The sequence below is a fragment of the Stomoxys calcitrans genome, chromosome 2 (genome assembly GCF_963082655.1).
Source record: "Stomoxys calcitrans chromosome 2, idStoCalc2.1, whole genome shotgun sequence".
NCBI lineage: Eukaryota > Metazoa > Arthropoda > Insecta > Diptera > Muscidae > Stomoxys > Stomoxys calcitrans.
This window is the reverse complement of record NC_081553.1, coordinates 50600614-50620218: the sequence shown is the minus strand read 5'-3', so window position 1 is coordinate 50620218 and position 19605 is coordinate 50600614. Positions and strand designations below refer to the sequence as shown.

At 38.9% G+C, this 19605-nt stretch overlaps 2 protein-coding genes across 2 annotated transcripts in view; both read left to right on the top strand.

Moving 5' to 3' along the window:
- The first annotated feature begins 1587 nt into the window (after positions 1-1587).
- The window catches only part of LOC106083112 (uncharacterized), a 32420-nt gene continuing 14402 nt past the window's right edge, over positions 1588-19605 (top strand). Inside the window, exons 1-3 of the mRNA XM_059361441.1 lie at positions 1588-1857; positions 1948-2122; positions 18448-18929. Of these exons, the coding sequence (XP_059217424.1) occupies positions 1758-1857; positions 1948-2122; positions 18448-18929 (757 nt within the window). The 5' untranslated portion in view covers positions 1588-1757. The remainder of the gene's footprint in view (positions 1858-1947; positions 2123-18447; positions 18930-19605) is intronic.
- On the top strand, positions 10224-18316 carry LOC106083128 (squidulin). Its single transcript, XM_059362191.1, has 5 exons — positions 10224-10459; positions 10534-10749; positions 10818-10937; positions 17772-17908; positions 18059-18316. Exons 1-5 carry the CDS (start codon positions 10418-10420, stop codon positions 18228-18230), a joined length of 687 nt encoding a protein of 228 aa, XP_059218174.1. The 5' UTR covers positions 10224-10417; the 3' UTR covers positions 18231-18316.

Genomic DNA, 19605 nt, shown 5'->3' with positions numbered 1-19605 from the left:
CAGACGGACGGACGGACGGACGGACGGACAGACGGACATGGCTAGATCGACATAAAATGTGACAACGATCAAGAATATATATACTTTATGGGGTCTCAGACGAATATTTCGAGTAGTTACAAACAGAATGACGAAATTAGTATACCCCCATCTTATGGTGGAGGGTATAAAAATTCTACATTGTGTAGGTTGTTTGGCAATATTTTGCTCCATAAAAAAATATCCATCCTTTGTATTCGTCATAAATTTTTGCAATTTTATTGTATACAAAGTCCCAAAGTTGTTCATAAAAGAAATCCACAAATTCATATTCATATCATTATCCGCTTTCAATTCAAATCGTGATCAAGGAGTCTTTAGGTACTACATGCCTCAAATACTTTGATCTGCAGTTCGGTGAACAATATGTGAAACAGTGTACTGAGGCTTTTTGTCCTTGTCTCCCCTAAGCAGATCTCTGTATATTGAGTAATGAACTGTGATTGGTGGGTTAGGTTAGGTTGAAAAGAGGGTGCAGATATTCATCCGCCGCATGGCAATATGGACTTAGACCTAAGCCAGTAATCGGCTTGTTGTGCGTCTGGTATCGTGTACCCACCCAAGTACCGATTTATGTTAGCGGCGAAAGACGGCAATGACAAAGTAAATGCTCCAACCCCACATGTCCTACACATGCTATCACGCCCGGATTTTTGCCTGTAGGACCGTATTATCAGGCAGTATAAAAAAGATCTCAGTCCCTGGGTTCTCAATATAGACATCCAGGTCCCACCCCTGTCCTCCAGCTTTGATCCATCCGTGTAACATGATCTTCCATATGGCCATACTAGGGTTCCGTCAAACCAAAAGTGGGCCGCTGGCAGCAGTGCTTCACACTCGACATCAAGTGTTGTCTCAGCTATTCGATCGGAAACGTCCTCCCTTCCTTCCAGGTTTCCTATCGCCTCGATTATACCGCTATGGTGTGAGCTGCTCCCATCCTCAACCTTCCATGAATTTTGTCACATAAAACACCATATTCTCATTTCATCAGACTTTCTGTATATATTGACCTTCAACTTCTGCTAGTACTTCCTAAGTTTTGTTGTTCATTTATCATTTTTTATATTACAAACTCAAAAGAAGCCAGTCATATCTATTTTTTAATGAGATTATTTATTATTTTTCATCTACCTTAAAATTCAGAGAATTAATTTAAAACTTCAAATTGTGTTGCAAGATAATCAAAATCGTTGCCAGGCTATCCCAAGGTTATATACAAATACAAACTCATGTGTTTAGGTTAGTAGCACTGAAGTGATATGACCACATAATGCTATTTCCGTTTCCTCTCGAGCAGGAATAACTCACACACACACACACATGCAGCAACCATCAGACACACACAGCCACCCATATAGCACTGTCTGCCATTCATGTTTGTCGGGGCTTAGATAAAAAGTGAAAAAAGGAGACTGACCGATTCATAATTTCTCAGTGCCTCTACTGCGGTTGTTGTTGTTGTTTTTTCTGGTGTCTTCTTAAAAGTCCTCGAGTTGGAGGCACATTAACTGTAACAATTTGCCGGTGAACAGACACGGTTTAGTTACGATTAGAACGTGCCATATTTTAGACGTGAATGAGTTCGGCTTCGAAGAAGGGATTATTAATAAACAAAAAACCAAACAGATAAAAAAACGTGACCAATTTATTGAGAAGTGAAAGTGGAAATTAGAAGAGATCAATTAAAAAAAAAAATCCCCAAACAAAATTGCATTATGTTAAGCCTTATAATTAAAATATCCTTTGTGTTGACCACCTTTAGATTGGCGCTAGTGAATTCAGCACCAACAGTGACAAATGCAAATCTCTTTCTGGGTAAAGACAACCTAAAACCTGATGTCGTAATTTGTGAATTTTATATATTTTCGTTTTTTTTTTTATTTTCCTCATTTGAATTTTGTTTAGAATGCTCTTGTTTACATGCCCAAGATCATAATGGCACATCGAAAATGCCAACATTTGTCGCAGTGAATGCTTCAATGGCCCGTCACGCCAAAAACGATTGCTTAGTGATTTTCATTACCGGCTCGAATGAGGAAATCATTTCGTTGCGTTTTAAGCATTTACAACTACGACCCAAGTAAGTTTTTTTTTTTTTTATTTTATTAAAATGAAAAGCCTCATTGGTTTTATGAAATATGCCAATTGGATAAGATCTTCATTTCTTCTTTCGATGGACCAGTTACACCAGCTGTTGTTTTAAGACAATGTAGTTGCAATGTAATTTTAAAAATTATCATGAAAAAGTGTTTGATTAAGAAAAGATGTAACAACATAGAAGGACCAATTTCCTTGCTTTTGAAATATCTTGTAAACAATCGGTGGAAATTAATTTCGAATTTTTGAAGTTTAGAGGAGCGGAGTATCCCTTGTCCCTTAATGGAATGTTAATGGGAAATTTAATTTAGTTTAGTTAGAAGTTTAGACGTGATGCGTTGAAGAATATTTAAACATTTAAGCGAGGAGACCTTTTGGTAATTTTTTAAGTATATGTTTATAACTCCTTAATGAAGGCGCCCCGTTAGCCGAGTTGGTAGGGTGCTTGGATTACCAGTGCAGGGGTAGTGGGTTCGATTCCCGCCAGAAGCCTCTGTCTTGGTCGCTGCTGTGGTATCACAATGGACTTAAAATTGTCTAAGTGCGTCTGTGAAGGACTGCCACTCTTACCTAACCTACCTAACTCCTTCATGATTGTAGAAGTTCGAAATATTCGCCATAATACTTTACCCAATCTCGATAGTTCTATAATTCTGAATTCATATCGGAAGATTTGATTTATATTGGAGCTTTATCAAATGAGAGCTAAAATCACATTATTGCAGAGAGCAGAATAGCTTTCTTCTCCCTACCAATGAGTTGCTTAATACCAGCAGACTTCTATAGGGAATTACAAACTACCAGCTTATTAACCAAGATCAGCTGCTTTGGAAGAGTAAACATACAGCTGGATAATAAAACAAACAGGGAACGAGAAAGAACGGTATGGGTCTGTGCGTTTAATGTGGCAAGAGTGAGCATAAGATAATGAAGTGCGGGAACCCTCCAAAGTGTTGTGCTCGTGCGATATAAATACTCTGGCGGACCATCAAGTAATTGTATAAATCAGAAACGAATTCCTTGAACAACATAAAGGAACAAACTAGTGGTTGGTCTTAGAAAGTAATGCAGAACACTCTTCAATAAGCAAAAGCCTAGAGGGCACCACAGTTCCAATCCTGTGATGTCTATTAGGCTGAGTTAAGAAAATGCAAGCCAACATTTTTAATCTCGGCCGGCCGAATATTTTGCCACAAGAGTCGAAATTGGGCGAACATATATATGGGTGTTATAACCAAATCTGAACCGATTTCCAACCGGCGAAAAAAAAAATATGGCCACAAAATTTTGTACACAAATTAACATGGACAGAAAGACAAACAGACGGACAAACAGACATACGGACTTAGCTATGTCCGTCTGTCTGCCTGTCTTTCTGTCCATGCTAATTTTGGTACAAAATTATTGTAGGCATATTTTTTGGTCGGTTCGGAAATAGGTTCAGATTTGGTTATAACTCCCATATACATGTTCGCCCGATTTCGACTCTTGTTGCAAAAGATTCGGCCGGCCGAGCTTAAAAAATGTTTGCTTGAATTTTTTTAACTCAACTTAATAGACATCACAGGATTGGAACTGTGGTGCCCTCTAGGCTTTCGTCCTATTGAAGAGTGTTCTGCATCATTTTCTAAGATCAACCACTAGTTTGTTCCTTGATGTTGTTCTAGGATTCTAACTCCCATATATATGTTCGTCCGATTTCGACTAATACTTCAATAATATCGTCATTTGTTAACCGATCCTCGCGAAACTGTGCATAAAAGTTTCTCTAATGACTCTTCTTACCATTAGTGAAATTCATAGTAATCGGCTCAGATTTAGATAGGGCGATTAGATTGGGAGATAGGTTTATGTGGGAGATATATCGGGCTATAAATCGATTACGACTATATTGGACATGTATGTTAAAGATCATGGGAGAAGCCGGTACAAAATTCAGCAAAATCGGATAAGAATTGCGACCTCTAGAGGCTTAAGAAGTCAAGTTCCAAGATCGGTTTATATGGCAGCTATATCAGGTTATATACCGATTTGAACCATACATACCACAGTTGTTGGAAATCATAACAAAACACTTTGTGCTAAATTTCACCCAAATCGGAAGATACTTGCGCCCTCTAGTGGCTCAAGAAGTCAAAATCCAAGATCGGTTTATATGACAGCTATATCAGGTTATGCACTAATTTGAACAAAACAGCACAGTTGTTGAAAGTGATACCAAAACACCATGTGCAAAATTACAGCCTAATCGGATAAGAATTGCGCCCTCTACAAACTGAATAAGTCAAGACCCAAGATTGGTGAATATGGCATCTATATAAGGTTATGAACCAATTTTAACCATATTTAGCACAGTTTTTGGAAGTCATACTTAAACATCACCTGCAAAATATCAGCCAAATCGGATTAGAATTGGGCCATCTAGATGCTCAAGAAGTCAAGACTCAAGATTATATAGCAGCTATATCAAAACATGGACCGATTATGGCCATTTATTATCCCAACTAACCTACATTACTAAAAAGTATTTGTGCTAAATTTTTCCTTCGAAAGTTAGCGTGCTTTCAACAGACAGACGGACGGACATAGCTAGATCGACTTAAAAGTCATGACGATGAAGAATATATGTACTTTATGGGATCTTAGACGCATATTTCGAGGTGTTACAAACGGAATGATGAAATTAGTATACCCCCATCCTATGGTGGAGTGTATAAAAATAAATGAATGGCTATAAGTCACCCCACCATAGGATGGTGACTAATCTAGTCATTTCGTTTGTAACACCTTGAAATATAGATCTAGGACCCCATAAAGTTTATATATTCTCGATCGTCTCGACATTCTGAGTCGAATTAGCCATGTCCATCCGTCTGTCAAAATCACGATAGCGGTCGAACGCGTAGAACTAGCTGCTTGAAATTTTGTACAGATACTTGATATTGCTGTAGTTCGTTGGGGTTTGCAAATGGTCCACATCGGTTACGATATGGATATAGCTTCCATATAATTTGTATTGCGGTGTCAATTTACTGCAGCTGCAATTTCCACTATTATTTTATTGTAAAGGGTGATTTTTTTGAGGTTAGGATTTTCATGCATTAGTATTTGACAGATCACGTGGGATTTCAGACATGGTGTCAAAGAGAAAGATGCTCAGTATGCTTTGACATTTCATCATGAATAGACTTACTAACGAGCAACGCTTGCAAATCATTGAATTTTATTACCAAAATCAGTGTTCGGTTCGAAATGTGTTCAAATTTTGACAAATTTTGTTCAGCGATGAGGCTCATTTCTGGTTGAATGGCTACGTAAATAAGCAAAATTGCCGCATTTGGAGTGAAGAGCAACCAGAAGCCGTTCAAGAACTGCCCATGCATCCTGAAAAATGCACTGTTTGGTGTGGTTTGTACGCTGGTGGAATCATTGGACCGTATTTTTTCAAAGATGCTGTTGGTCGCAACGTTACGGTGAATGAACACATTTCGAACCGAACACTGATTTTGGTAATAAAATTCAATGATTTGCAAGCGTTGCTCGTTAGTAAGTCTATTCATGATGAAATGTCAAAGCATACTGAGCATCTTTCTCTTTGACACCATGTCTGAAATCCCACGTGATCTGTCAAATACTAATGCATGAAAATCCTAACCTCAAAAAAATCACCCTTTAGTAACTGATCTCATTTCAATAATCTTTCTGCTCCCCATACCCATAATATATTTGGATGTTATATTTGGACTTTACTTAGTATAGTAATCAGTTATAGCAGAACATCATATGCAAAATTTCAGCCAAATCGAAGCTATATCAGATTATGGATCGATTTGGACTGTTCTTGCCATAGTTATTGGAAGTCCTAATAGAGCTCCATGTGCAAAATTAACGCTAAGTCGGACGAAAAATGTGGCTACCAGGAGATCAAGAAATCGAATCGGGAGATCGGTTTATATGGGAGCTATATCGAATTCCGAACCAATATCCCCAATTGGCAATCCTCAATGACCTACATCAAAAGTAAGTATCTGTGCAAAATAAAGTACATATATTCTTGATCGTCTCTACGTCCTAACTCGATCTAGCCATGTCCGTCCGTCCGTCTATCGAAATCACTATAGCGCTCGGACGCTTACAGCAATTTGATTTCTTGAGTCGCTACAAGCCGCAATTTTTGTCCGATTTGGCTGAAGTTTAGCATGTAATGTTCTGTAAAGACTTCCAATAACTGTGCGATGTATAGTCCGAATCGGTCTGTAACCATATGAAACGATCTCCCCATTTGACCCTTACAAGCTCCAATTTTTGTCGATTTGGCTGAACTTTTGCACGTGGTGTTACTATGCGACTCTCAACAACTGTGCGTAGTCCAAATCGGTCAATAACTTGATACAGCTCTTATATCAACCCATCTCCCGATTTTACTTCTTGAGCCCTTACAAGCCGCAATTTTTGTTATGACATTCAATAACTGTGTCAAGTATAGTCCGAATCGGTCTATAACCTGATATAGCTACCATATGAACCGATCTCCCTATTTGACTTCTTGTGCTCTTACAAGCCGCAATTTTTGTCCAATTTGGCTGAAGTTTTGCATGTAGTGTTCTGTTATGACTTTCATACAGTCAGTCTATACCCTGATATAGCTCCCATGTAAACCTGTCTCTTGATCATCCTTGATCGGTTCCTAGAAACTTTAATTTTTGCTGGTTTGGCAGAAATTTGGTATATCGAATAAAATTATGCCCTTAAACTAAATTTATTTTTTAGAAATTTTTAGCAGAATCCATGGTGATGGGTTCCCAAGATTCGTCCCGGCCGAACTTAGCAAACTTTTACTTGTTACACCCTCCGTACGTCCGCCCGTCCGTCCGTCTGTCTCTCGAAAACGCGCTAACTTTCGAAGGAGTAAAGCTTGGCGCTTGAAATTTTGCGCAAATACTTCTTACTAGTGCAGATCGGTTGGGATTGTAAATAGGCCTCATCGGTCCATGTTTTGATATAGTTGTCATATAAACCGATAATGGGTCTTCACTTCTTGAGCTTCAAGAGGCCGCAATTCTTATTCGAGTTGGTTGTAATTTTGCACATATCGTTTTAGAATTACTTCCGACAACTGTGCTAAGTATGGTTCAAAAAAGTTCGTAACCATATAAACCGATCTCTCGATTAGACATCTTGAGCTTTTAGAGGGCGCAATTCTTATCCAATTTTGTGGAAATTTTTAATATGTCGTTTTGTTGTGACTTCCAACAACTGTTCCAAGTATAGTCTAAATCGGTTGATAACCTGATATAGCTGCCATATAAACCGAACTCCCAATTTGACTTTCTGATCATCTGGAGGTCGTAATTATTACTCGATTTGCCTGTAGTTTGGGAGTTGGAGTTCAATGATTTTTTACAGCCAGTACAAGTAAGGTCCATATTGGTAAATAACTTGATATAGCTCATATATATATGAAAAGTCATTCAAACAATTTGACAAATGCGATCCATGGTGGAGGGTATATAAGATACGGCCCGGCCGAAATTTAATTACCCTTTTCTTATATCACAAACGTTTTGAAATCTTTTAAATCGCCAAAAAAGTGTTTTATAGGATTTTTTTAACAAAATAAAAATGTTTCGCTCCATTAGATTGTAATTATGAGGGCATAAAAGCTATTTAAATCACAGCCATTACATATATCATCCAAATGTCCAAACTTTGCGATAAAATATTTTCCAAACAACACACATTTCACTGCCTCCCCCTCTCACTCTTCCCGTGGCTTATTTATTGCATTCGTCATCGTCAATAGTTTATGCTAAAAATTATCTAAATTTTGGTGCACTTCATCTCGGTATACATCAATCTTGGCAATTTAGGCATTTCAATTTGTAATTCCATTGCTTGACATCCGTTCTCCTGAGATTTATCTGATCATGTGTATGCGATGGTTGATCATCAAAGCAGCTGTGGGAGCATATCAAACGCTGAAATTAAAGAAATAATAAGATGGAATATTAAAGTGGGAGGATTTTAAAGGGCCAACATCGAAAAGGAAGCACATGTGATGATTCCTTGTAGACCTCAACTCTGGGGCAAAAAAAAATGTCTGTGCCAAATTGAATGATGGTCGAATGAAAATTGCTGCCTGACCTTATACACAAATTGACATGGACACACAGACAGATATACGAATAAACCAGTAAGGAAGGGCAAAAGTCGGGCGGTGCAGACTGTACTATACCCTACACCTAACCTATAGATACAATGTGTTAGCTATATCCAATTCTGAACCAATTTTGATGGACCTCGGCGACCAAATGTGTTCAAACTGTAATAACAACGTTTGAAAAATGACAACATTATTGCAAATTGCCCAAAATCTGAAGAACATATTTATAGGAGCTACATCTAATTCTGAACCGATTTCGAGCAAACTTCACAGATAATGTGGTAGTCGTCGAGCAAGGCGTTGTACAAATTTTGGGAAGATTGATCAATAAATGCTCTTGCAATGGTTCCAGGAATGAAAATCGGGCGATATATATATGAGAGCTATATCCAAATCTGAACCGATTTCTATGAAATTCACCAATAATGTCGAGAGTCATAAGAAAATCCTTCCTACCCAATTTCGAGAGAATTGGTTAACAAGTGACATATTTATTGCATTATTACTGCAAATCGGATGAACACATTTTTGGGAGCTATATCCAAATCTGATTCGATTTCAAGAAATCTTCTTAGATATTGTGACAGTCGTCGAAGAAGGTGTTGTACAAAATTTTGGGAAAATTGATCAATAAATGCTCTTGCAATGGTTCTAGGAGTTAAAATCGGGCGATATATATATGAGAGCTATATCCAAATCTGAACCGAATTCTATGAAATTCACCAATAATGTCGGCAGTCATAAGAAAATCCTTTTTGCCAAATTTCGAGAGAATCGGTTAACAAGTGACATATTTATTGCATTATTACTGCAAATCGGACGAATATATATATGGGAGCTATATCCAAATCTGATTCAATTTCAAGAAATCTTCTTAGATATTGTGGTAGTCGTCGAAGAAGGTGTTGTACAAAATTTTGGGAAGATTGATCAATAAATGCTCTTGCAATGGTTCTAGGAGTGAATATCGGGCGATATATATATGAAAGCTATATCCAAATCTGAACCGATTTCTATGAAATTCACCAATAATGTCGACAGTCATAAGAAAATCCTTCCTGCCAAATTTCGAGAGAATCGGTTAATGACCTTTTTATTGCATTATTACTGCAATTCGGATGAACACATGTTTGGGAGCTACATCCAAATCTGAACCGATTCCTTCTAAATTCAATAGGCTTCGTCTCTACTCCGAAGAATATGCCTGTACCAAATTTGAAGACGATCGGATGAAAATTGCGACCTGTAGTTTGTACACAAATTAACATGGACAGACGGACAGACAGACGATCATAGCTAAATCCAATCAAAAAGTGATTCTCTGTCTATCGGTATGCTTATAAATGGATCTATCCCTCTTCCTTTTGGGTGTTTCAAACAAATGCACTAAGTTATAATACCCTGTACCACAGTAGTGGTGTAGGGTATAAAAAGTGATTGTGGATCTTTAGGACTACTTATCAATGGATCCATCGTTCTTCCTTCAAGATGTTGTAAACCAATCCACTGAGTTAAAATATCCTTTACCACAGCTGTGGTGCAACATTTGTTTATTTATGTTACCCACCTCACATCACAAACTTAATAAATTATATTGAAACAAATGCATCGTAAGAACTGAACACACAATTCCATCGTACAACAAGTTGTCAGTCGCCTTTGGGGGCAGCCAAAGACTCACCAGGAGTGTGCATAATTCATTCATACATCTCAAGCAGTAAATGTGGCGTTCCAAGAGTTGAATAAACCCCTACGCGCACACACCAAAGAAGAAATTGAAAAATCAATAGCCACATCTACCTTTATAATATTTTCATATAAAAATACTCTGATGTATGTTAAATATATGAGAATTTGTGTCAATTTCGGAAAACATTCTTAAGCAAAAAAAAAAAAAAAAAATACATCGAACCATATATAAATTTTATAACTCGCATAATCGATCAAATGAATTTGTCAAAATTGGCTAAAATCAAAATTCAGTTTAATTTCGGAACTTGACGGGAAGTGAACTCAAGTGGTATTTGCGCTAAAAAAACGCGACAGTTTTTTAAATATCCTGAAGGATAAAGGATTTGAAAAAAAATTTAAAACAAAAAATATTGTATAGTGAAAATGACCAGTGAACATGCAATTTCATATGAAGATTTGGAAAAGGTATTATCAGAAAAAAAGAAACAAAAAAGAATTAAGAAAAATTTTTTATTTTAAAAATAATATCCTTATAATAGCGACGCCAAAAAGTCGCCGCTTCCCGTAAACCCTCCACCATCCAGCCACAATTGGAGTCGGAATCGGAAGCTATGCAAGCCATTCACGAAATTTTCAATCCTAGTTTGAAAATACCCGTTAGGGAAGGTCCTTTCCGTGCCCCAGATATCATTGTGCCTGAAGATTTTAATGTGGAACGTGATGTGGATATTAAAAAACTGGCAGAGCTTAAGGAAGTAAATCATTGAATTGGAAAAAATATTATCCTGAAGGATACATCTAAGGACTTTACTTGCCTTTGCAGGTATTTTTACTATTTGACACCGATTGCGATGGTTTGATATCGAAGGCCGATTTAAGGTTTACTTTTGCCGCCTTGGGCTGTGAGACCAGCGAAGAACAGTTGGAGGAAATGCTTAAGGAGGTAAGTTGAAAGGGATTCAATTAAACAATATAATTAAACAAGTGAAAGCATTCAAATTTCGGCTGGGCCAAATCTGATATACCCACCACCATGGGGAGATCATAACAAGAAATATTTATGAAGAGTCCATTATTGGATATGAATTACTTGGAGTAGGTGCACAAGATCTCAAATCGAGAGATCAGTTTATATGGGAGCTATGGTTGCCCAAAAAGTAATTGCGGATTTTTCACATAGTCGGCGTTGACAAATTTTTTCACAGCTTGTGACTCTGTAATTGCATTCTTTCTTCTGTCAGTTATCAGCTGTTACTTTTAGCTTGCTTTAGAAAAAAAGTGTAAAAAAAGTATATTTGATTAAAGTTCATTCTAAGTTTTATTAAAAATGCATTTACTTTCTTTTAAAAAATCCGCAATTACTTTTTGGACAACCCAATATATTGTGTTATACACCGATTGGGATCATAGTTTACAGAGTTGTTGAAAGTCATAACAAAAGTCAAAATTTTTCAAAATTTCCGCCAAATAGGATCAGAATTGGTCCTTCTAGAGGATCAAGAATCAAAATGGGAGATCAGTTTATACGGGATTACAGACTATGCTCTATAGAGGTAAATAGGTTCTTTGCGACCAACAGTATGGGTTCCAAAGAAATCGCTCTACGGGTTTGGTGAGAGTAAGGCTGTGGCTCTGGATATCTCCAAGGCATTTGATAGGGTCTGGCAGGGTGTACTACTATCAAAGCTTGTCGCATTTGGTGTAGGTAATGACTTCATTCGATTTATTTCGAGCTTTCTCAGAGATCGCACTATTCGAGTTGTTATAGATGGGTTCTCATCCAATGATCATAAATTGACCGCAGGTGTACCCCAGGGCTATGTTCTCTCTACTTCTCTTCTTCTAATTTTCATCAACGATCTGGTGGGTCAGACATCGAATCCATTCTAATCATTTGCTGATGACAGTAATCTTTGTCATTCGCACTCATTCGATCATAGGCCAAGAGATTGAGGACAAGAGGCCGGTAATGGACGATACACTCTGCCAAGATTTGCTGGCCATTTCTGAGTGGGGTCGAATGAATCGAGTAGATTTTAATGCACAGAAGACTCAGTGCTGCTTGTTGTCACACAAACGATTCGCTGACCCATTACGATCATCTCTATCTATCAACGGTCTAGATGTTGAGCAATCAGAAGCTCTTGATGTTCTGGGCATGAAAATACAAAGTGCTAAACATGTATTCGAAGTGTCGAAAAAAGCATTCAAGTGTTTCAAGGCTTCCTTAAACGGTGTAGAAATTACTTCACTCCGTCTGATCTTCTTAACATCTACACCACATTCATAAGGCCGAAAATGGAGAACAACTGACATGTGTGGGCTGGAGCTTCAAAATCATCTCCAGAGCTACTGGACCGTGTACAGAGGAGAGCGATGGCGTCGATTGGGGACAGTGGGGTATCCAACTCGATTGCCTCCCTTAATCATCGTCGCAATGTGGGTTGTTTAGCGCTGCTCTATGGGTACTTTTATGGTGGGTGTTCGTCTGATATTCGTCTTCTTATTCCTGATGTAAGAATATATGTCAGGGATACTAGACATTCCAGGAACTTAGACCCGTTTGTAATTGATTGGCCAGCGGACCGCACAATGCATTATAGAGAGAATTCTTATTTCGCCCGAACCATTCGTATGTGGAATCGACTTCCGGCTGATGTTTTTCCCACCCACTTTGACATCCAAAGTTTTAGACAAATGTCAATAAGCACTACATCCTTTCCCCACCCCCAATTCTTAATTCCTTTCGCCAACGCAATGCACTGCATTCATATGGGACATCCCCTGATAGAAAACAAAGAAAATCAAATGACTGCTATGGTGAAAAAGTGCAACATAAGGACCATACAACAGGTGCAGGGAACATGATAAGGACCACGCCCACTAGGGCACTGGAGACTATTCTAGACATTGAAATACAGGCTAAGTGTTAGGCAGCCACTGCGGCTATGAGATTTAAGACGATGCGAGAATGATTTGAGGATGGGAGCAGCTCATACCATCCCGGTATAATCGAGACGACGATAGGAAACCTGGAAGGTAGGGAAAAGGTTTCCAATCGGATATCTGAGATGAACCTGGAAGTCGAGTGCGAGGCACTGCTGCCAACGGCACAGTCTTGTTTTGACGGAACCCTACTATTGCCATCTGGAAGGTAATGTTACACGGATGGATCAAAGCTAGAGGATAGAGTGGGCCTGGGGGTCTACATTGAAAACTCAGGGACTGAGATCTGTTTTAGACTGCATGACCATAATACGGTCCTACGGTCTTAACCAACAGTACAATTGCCATAAGGGTAATAACAACCAGGACGTTAAGGTCACGAACGGTCTTGCAGTGTAAGAAGGAGATAAACGCCTTCTCTGAGGACGTCAAAATCCGCATCGTTTGGGTGCCGGGCCATAATGGAGTAAGGAGGAATGAAAAGGCAGACGATTTGGCGATGGAGGCCAGAGGACTGCCGTCAATTAGCTTGGTTAACCCGAAGCCTTTCGGGTCGACGCAGTTCGAGGAAAGGGAGTGGGCGACGAATGCGCCTGCAACATTGTGGAACAACGAATCGGTTGGTAGGACAACAAAAATCCTATGGAGGATCCAGATCGTGAGAAAACGAGGCTATTACAAGAAGGAGGTCAGTATAACGGTATCATAACGGGACATATAGGACTACGAGCTCACTTCTGTAAAATCGGTGAGGTAAGTGATAGCATGTGTAGGGCATGCGGTGAAGATGATGAGACGTTGGAGCATTTCCTTTGTCATCATCATTATCATCATCATCTGCCCTTTCTTTCCCCCTTACTCCGTTATGGCCCCGCACCCAAACGAATCATATTTTTCCATCCTCCGAGAAGGCATTAATTTCCTTTTTACACTGCAAGACTGTTCGTGACCTTACCATCCTGGTTATCGTCAAGTTATTGCCCTTACGGCCTTTTAAATGTCCGTAAAGATGTTCATTCTCGACGTTCTCAATGTATACCCCCAAACCCACTTTGTCCTCTAGCTTTGATCCATCCCTGTAACATGACCTTCCAGATGGCAGTACTAGGGTTCCGTCAATCCAAGACTGTGCCGATGGCAGCAGTGCGTCGCACTCGACTTCAAAGTTCATCTCATGGAATCCGATCGGAAACTTCTTCCCTTCCTTCCAGGTTTCCTATCGTCGCCTCGATTATACAGCGATGGTATGATCTGCACCCATCCTCAATCCATTCTCCCATCATCTTAAGTCTCATAGCTGCAATGGCGGCCTCACACTTAATCTGTATGTCAATGGGCCGGATATTTAGAATAGTCTGCAGTGCCCTAGTGGGCGTGGTCCCCATCGCTCCGCCTATGCCAAGGCAACATGTTCTCTGAACCTGTTGTATGGTCCTTATGTTGCACTTTTTCATTATAGCAGTCCCCAAAGCTACTGAGGCGTTAGTAAGTATTGGTCTAATCATCCTCCTGTAGAGCCATCGGAGGTGTGTGTCATGGGACACACAACTTATTCACCTGTTCCTTACCATATGGTTTATCCAGTCTCTATGAACCGGTTCCACCCGCTACCGGCCTAAGGATTGAATCAATGTGCCGGTCCGCACATTGTTAAAAGGCCCCTCGATGTCAATGCATTCCGCCGGGTGTACGTTTTGGCATCGATGGATTCTTCTTTTTTATGCTCAACATCGTCGAGGGCAGTCTCCACCGACCTTCGCTTGACAAAGGCATGCTGTTTGTATTTAAGCAGTTCGCTGGATATCCTACAATTTATCATGGTGTCCACAATACGTTCCATGGTTTTGAGTAGAAAGGACGTAGGGCTTATTGGTCTGTAGGTCTATAGTATCGCATGACTTACGACGTGCTCTGTAAGCTATAAGTAGCTATGTCTAAATCTGAACCGATTTATAAGAAAATCACCAGTAATTTTGAGACACATCTTTTCTTCTTATTTGAGAGAGAGTCGGTTAACAAATAACCGCACTAATGTTAGTACAAATCGAACGAATATATATATGGGAGCTTTATCCAAATCTTAACCGCCATAATGGGATGGGGGTATACTAATCTAGTCATTCCTTTTGTAACAGCTCGAAATATATATATTCTGGATCTTCTCGACATTCTAATTTGATCTTGTCATGTCCGTCCATCCGTCCGTTTGTCGAAATCACGACAGCAGTCGAACGCCTAAAGCCCATATACTTCTAATTGATGTAGGTTGTTGGGAATTGCAAATGGGTCATATCGGTTCAGATTTGGCTATAGCTCCCATATAAACCGATCTCCCGATTTGACTTCTTGAGCCCCTGGAAGCCGCAATTTTTGTCAGATTTGGCTGAAATTTTGCATGTGATTCTTTGTTATGACTCCTAACAACTGTGTCAAGTACAGTCCAAATCGGTCAAGAACCTGATATAGCTCCCACATAAACCAATCTCCCGATTTGAATTCTTTAACCCTTACAAGCCGCAATTTTTGTCCGATTTGGCTGAACTTTTGCTCATAGTGTTCTATTATAACTTCCATGTGGTGTTCCGTTATGACTGTCCGATTTGGTTGAAATTTTGCATGTGTTGTTCTGTAGTGACTTCTAACAACTGTGCCAAGTACGGTCGAAATCGGTCTATAACCTGATATAGCTCCCATATAGAACGATCTCCCAATTTTATTTCTTGAGCCCCTGGAAGCCACAATTTTTGTCCGATTTGGATGAAATTTTACACGCTGTGGTCTTTAATAACTTTCAATAACTGTGCAAAGTACGGATAAAATCGGTCTGTAGTTTGCTATAGCTCCCATATAAACCGATATCCCGATTTGACTTCTTGAACCCTTACAAGCCGCAATTTGTGTCCGATTTGGCTGAAATTTTGCACAAAGTGTTCTATAATGACTTCCATGTGGTGTTCCGTTATGATTTCCAACAACTGTGCCAACTACGGTCCAAATCGGTCTATAACCTAGTATAGCTCCCATATAAACCGATCTCTTGATTATCTTTGTTCGGTTCCTAGAAGCTTTTTTTTGCTGGTTCGGCAAAGTTTGGTGTGTAGAATAAAATTATGAACTTTAACTAAATGTATTATACCCTCCACCATAGGATGGGGGTATACTAATTTCGTCATTCTGTTTGTAACTATTCGAAATATTCGTCTGAGACCCCATAAAGTATATATATTCTTGATCGTGATGACTTTTAATGTCGATCTAGCTATGTCCGTCCGTCTGTCCATCCGTCTGTCCGTCCGTCCGTCTGTCTGTCGAAGGAGTAAAGCTAGCCGCTTGAAATTTTGCACAAACACTTCTTATTTGTGTAGGTTTGTTAGGATTGTAAATGGGCCATATCGGTCCATGTTTTGATGCAGCTGCCACATAAACCCATCTTGGGTCTTGACTTATTGAGCCTCTAGAGGGCACAATTCTTATCCGATTGAATGAAATTTTGCACGACGTGTTTTGTCATGATATCCAACAACTGTGCCTAGTATGGTTCAAATCGGCTCATAACCTGATATAGCTGCCATATAAACCGATCTTGAATCTTGACTTCTTGAGCCTCTAGAGGGCGCAATTCTTATCCGATCTGAACGAATTTTTGCACAAAGTATTTCATTATGATATCTAACAAGTGTGCCAAGTATGGTTCAAATCGGTCCATAACCTGATATAGCTGTCATACAACCCGATCTGGGGACTTGACTTCTTGAGCTTCTACAGAGCGCAATTCCTATCCGATTTGGCCGAAATTTTGCACAACGTATTTTATTATGACTTTCAACAGCTGTGCCGAAAAAGGTTCAAATCGGTTCATAACCTGCTATAGCTGCCAAAATAAACCGATCTGGGATCTTGACTTCTTGAGCCTCTAGAGGTCGCAATTATTATCCGATTTGGCTGAAATTTTGTACAACGGATCCTCTCTTGACCATCAACATGTGTTTTTAATATGGTCTGAATCGGTATATAGCCTGATACAGCTCCCATATAAATCGATCTCTCTATTTTACTTCTTGAGCCCCTAAAGGGCGTAATTCTTATTCGAATTGGCTGACATTGTACACATGTCTCCAACATATAATTTAATTGTCGTCCGAACTGGACCATATCTTGATATCGCCCTAATAGCAGAGCAAATCTTTTTTTATCCTTTAAGATGAGATGCCGGAAAAAGTACTCAAATACGATCCATGGTGGAGGGTATATATATTTGCCAATAATGCGAATAAAATAATTCCAGACGGTATTGGCAAAGTACTGTTCTTTTCCTATCAGGGTAGCTATCACTTCTAATTTGACAGATATACCAGTGTGGGCTTGGTCGAGTGTACTTGGTCGTGTGGGCTACCCTGTATAGCCAATTATTATTCCTTTCAGACCATTCTCCGCAATGGTAAGAAGTTCACGAAGATAGAATCTGCTGTTTTTATCCTATTCAAAACTACAAACATATACATGAACAAACAAATACAATTTTACGCTTCAATCTAAGAACAAGACTTTTTACTAAAACTTTGTATGGATTGCCCAAAAAGTAATTGCGGATTTTTCATATAGTCGGCGTTGACAAATTTTTTTCACAGCTTGTGACTCTGTAATTGCATTCTTTCTTCTGTCAGTTATCAGCTGTTACTTTTAGCTTGCTTTAGAAAAAAAGTGTGAGAAAAGTATATTTGATTAAAGTTCATTCTAAGTTTTATTAAAAATGCATTTACTTTCTTTTAAAAAATCCGCAATTACTTTTTGGGCAACCCAATACATTTCGTTTTTTCTACCTTTACTACAGGCCAAGGATCCGCTTGATTTAGACGCATTCGTGGAACTGATGAGTTTCCGAACCGTGGAATTGGATCCGGAAGACGTTTTATTAGAAGCTTGGAGTAAATGGGACTTATATGGAACTGGCAAAATAGATGAAAATATGTAGGTTTACCAAGATATCTTTACAAACAATCCCAAATTTAATAAATGAAATTCAAAATAAATAAATAAATAAATTGTGAATATTTTTAGATCATAATATTTGCTATATAATTATAATTAAATAATGAAAATGTGTTGTTTTCATTATAGGATGTATGAGGAATTGACAAGTTTCGGCGATAAACTCTCATTATCGGAGGCTACAGAAGCGTTAAGACATGCTCCCTTGGTGAAACCCAAATGTTTGGACGATCCTCCCATGATTGATTACCCAGCATTCTGTCATTTATTGTGTGGCGTTAGAAAGCCTCCATCAAATTAAAATACAGAGGATGCAATAAAAAATTTATTTTTAAAAATTATTTTTTTATAGAACAATAAAACAACAACAAAAATTCCAAATTCAAATTTATTTTTCTTATTACCTCAGAATTCGATCATTTTAGTTTTTTCTTAATGTCCACTTCCGTTTGATCTAAATTGCATAAGACTTTCCACTTCTTCTTCTTCTTCTCTTCTTCCGTTCCCAATCTGTGCAGCTGTTTGGATTACATAGAAATTTTTCCATATCTACGTGAAGCGGTTGTCGAGAATACCACTATGCCCGAGTACGTATTCTGCAATTACAGCATACCCCAAACCTCAGTGGCCAACCAACAACCATCTCCGGCCATAACAAGCGCCAGTAGTAACAACAGCACTGGGACAAATGAAAGCATTGCGGTAGCCAATGTGTCCAGCCCACATGGCATATCGAATATTGGCTCACTTCCCAATGTGACATCGATTGCCAACGCTTCCACCACGACGACCCTCATGAACGTTAATGATTTATCACCTCACGAATTTATTTATAGTTCAGGCAAAATATTCGCTTTGCGTTTACGCTTTAATAGCAAACCTCCCAAGCCAGCAGTAAGTGTGGCAGAAGCAGCAGCAGCAGCTGAGGAAAGTGCTCCACAAAAAATCAATGAAGACTGGAATTTGAATGTCACTGCAGAATATCGATTTTTGAAAAAGGGTAAGTAAGAGGTTAACACAGGGCAAGCTAAAAGTGAAAAGAAGAGGACGATATTTTATAAATGATCAGTTGAAAGTGTACGGAGAGTAAAAGAAGGTTAATAAAGCGTAAACGACTTACAAATTAATGTTAGGTGTTCCACTTTGTGAAACATTCCAAGAGGACATGTTGACCAATCTAAAAATAAGGAATCATTTCTCTAAGCAGCTCAACCACCTACCAAAAACCTTTGACCGGACAATAGGTATCGGTTAATGATCAGTTTAGGTAAAATTGGCAGTCCATTAAAAACTCACTTGGACACTTTTAGTCCATTGTGATCCGCACTGGCAATCCGAGCACGCTACCAACTCGGCTACCGGTGTGCCTTTATGCGGATAATATGAGGGTTAAAATCAAAGATATTATAAACAAGTAAAAGCGTGCTAAGTTCGGCCGGGCCGAATCTTATATACCCTCCACCATGGAGCGCATTTGTTGAGTTCTTTTCCCGGCATCTTTTCCCGGCATCTCTTCTTAGGCAAAAAATGGATATAAGAAAAGATTTGCTCTGCTATTGAAGCGATATCAAGATATGGTCCAGTTTGGACCACAATTAAATTCTATGTTAGAGACCTGTGTAAAATGTCAGCCAATTCGAATAAGAATTGCGCCCTTTGTGGGCTCAAGAAGTAAA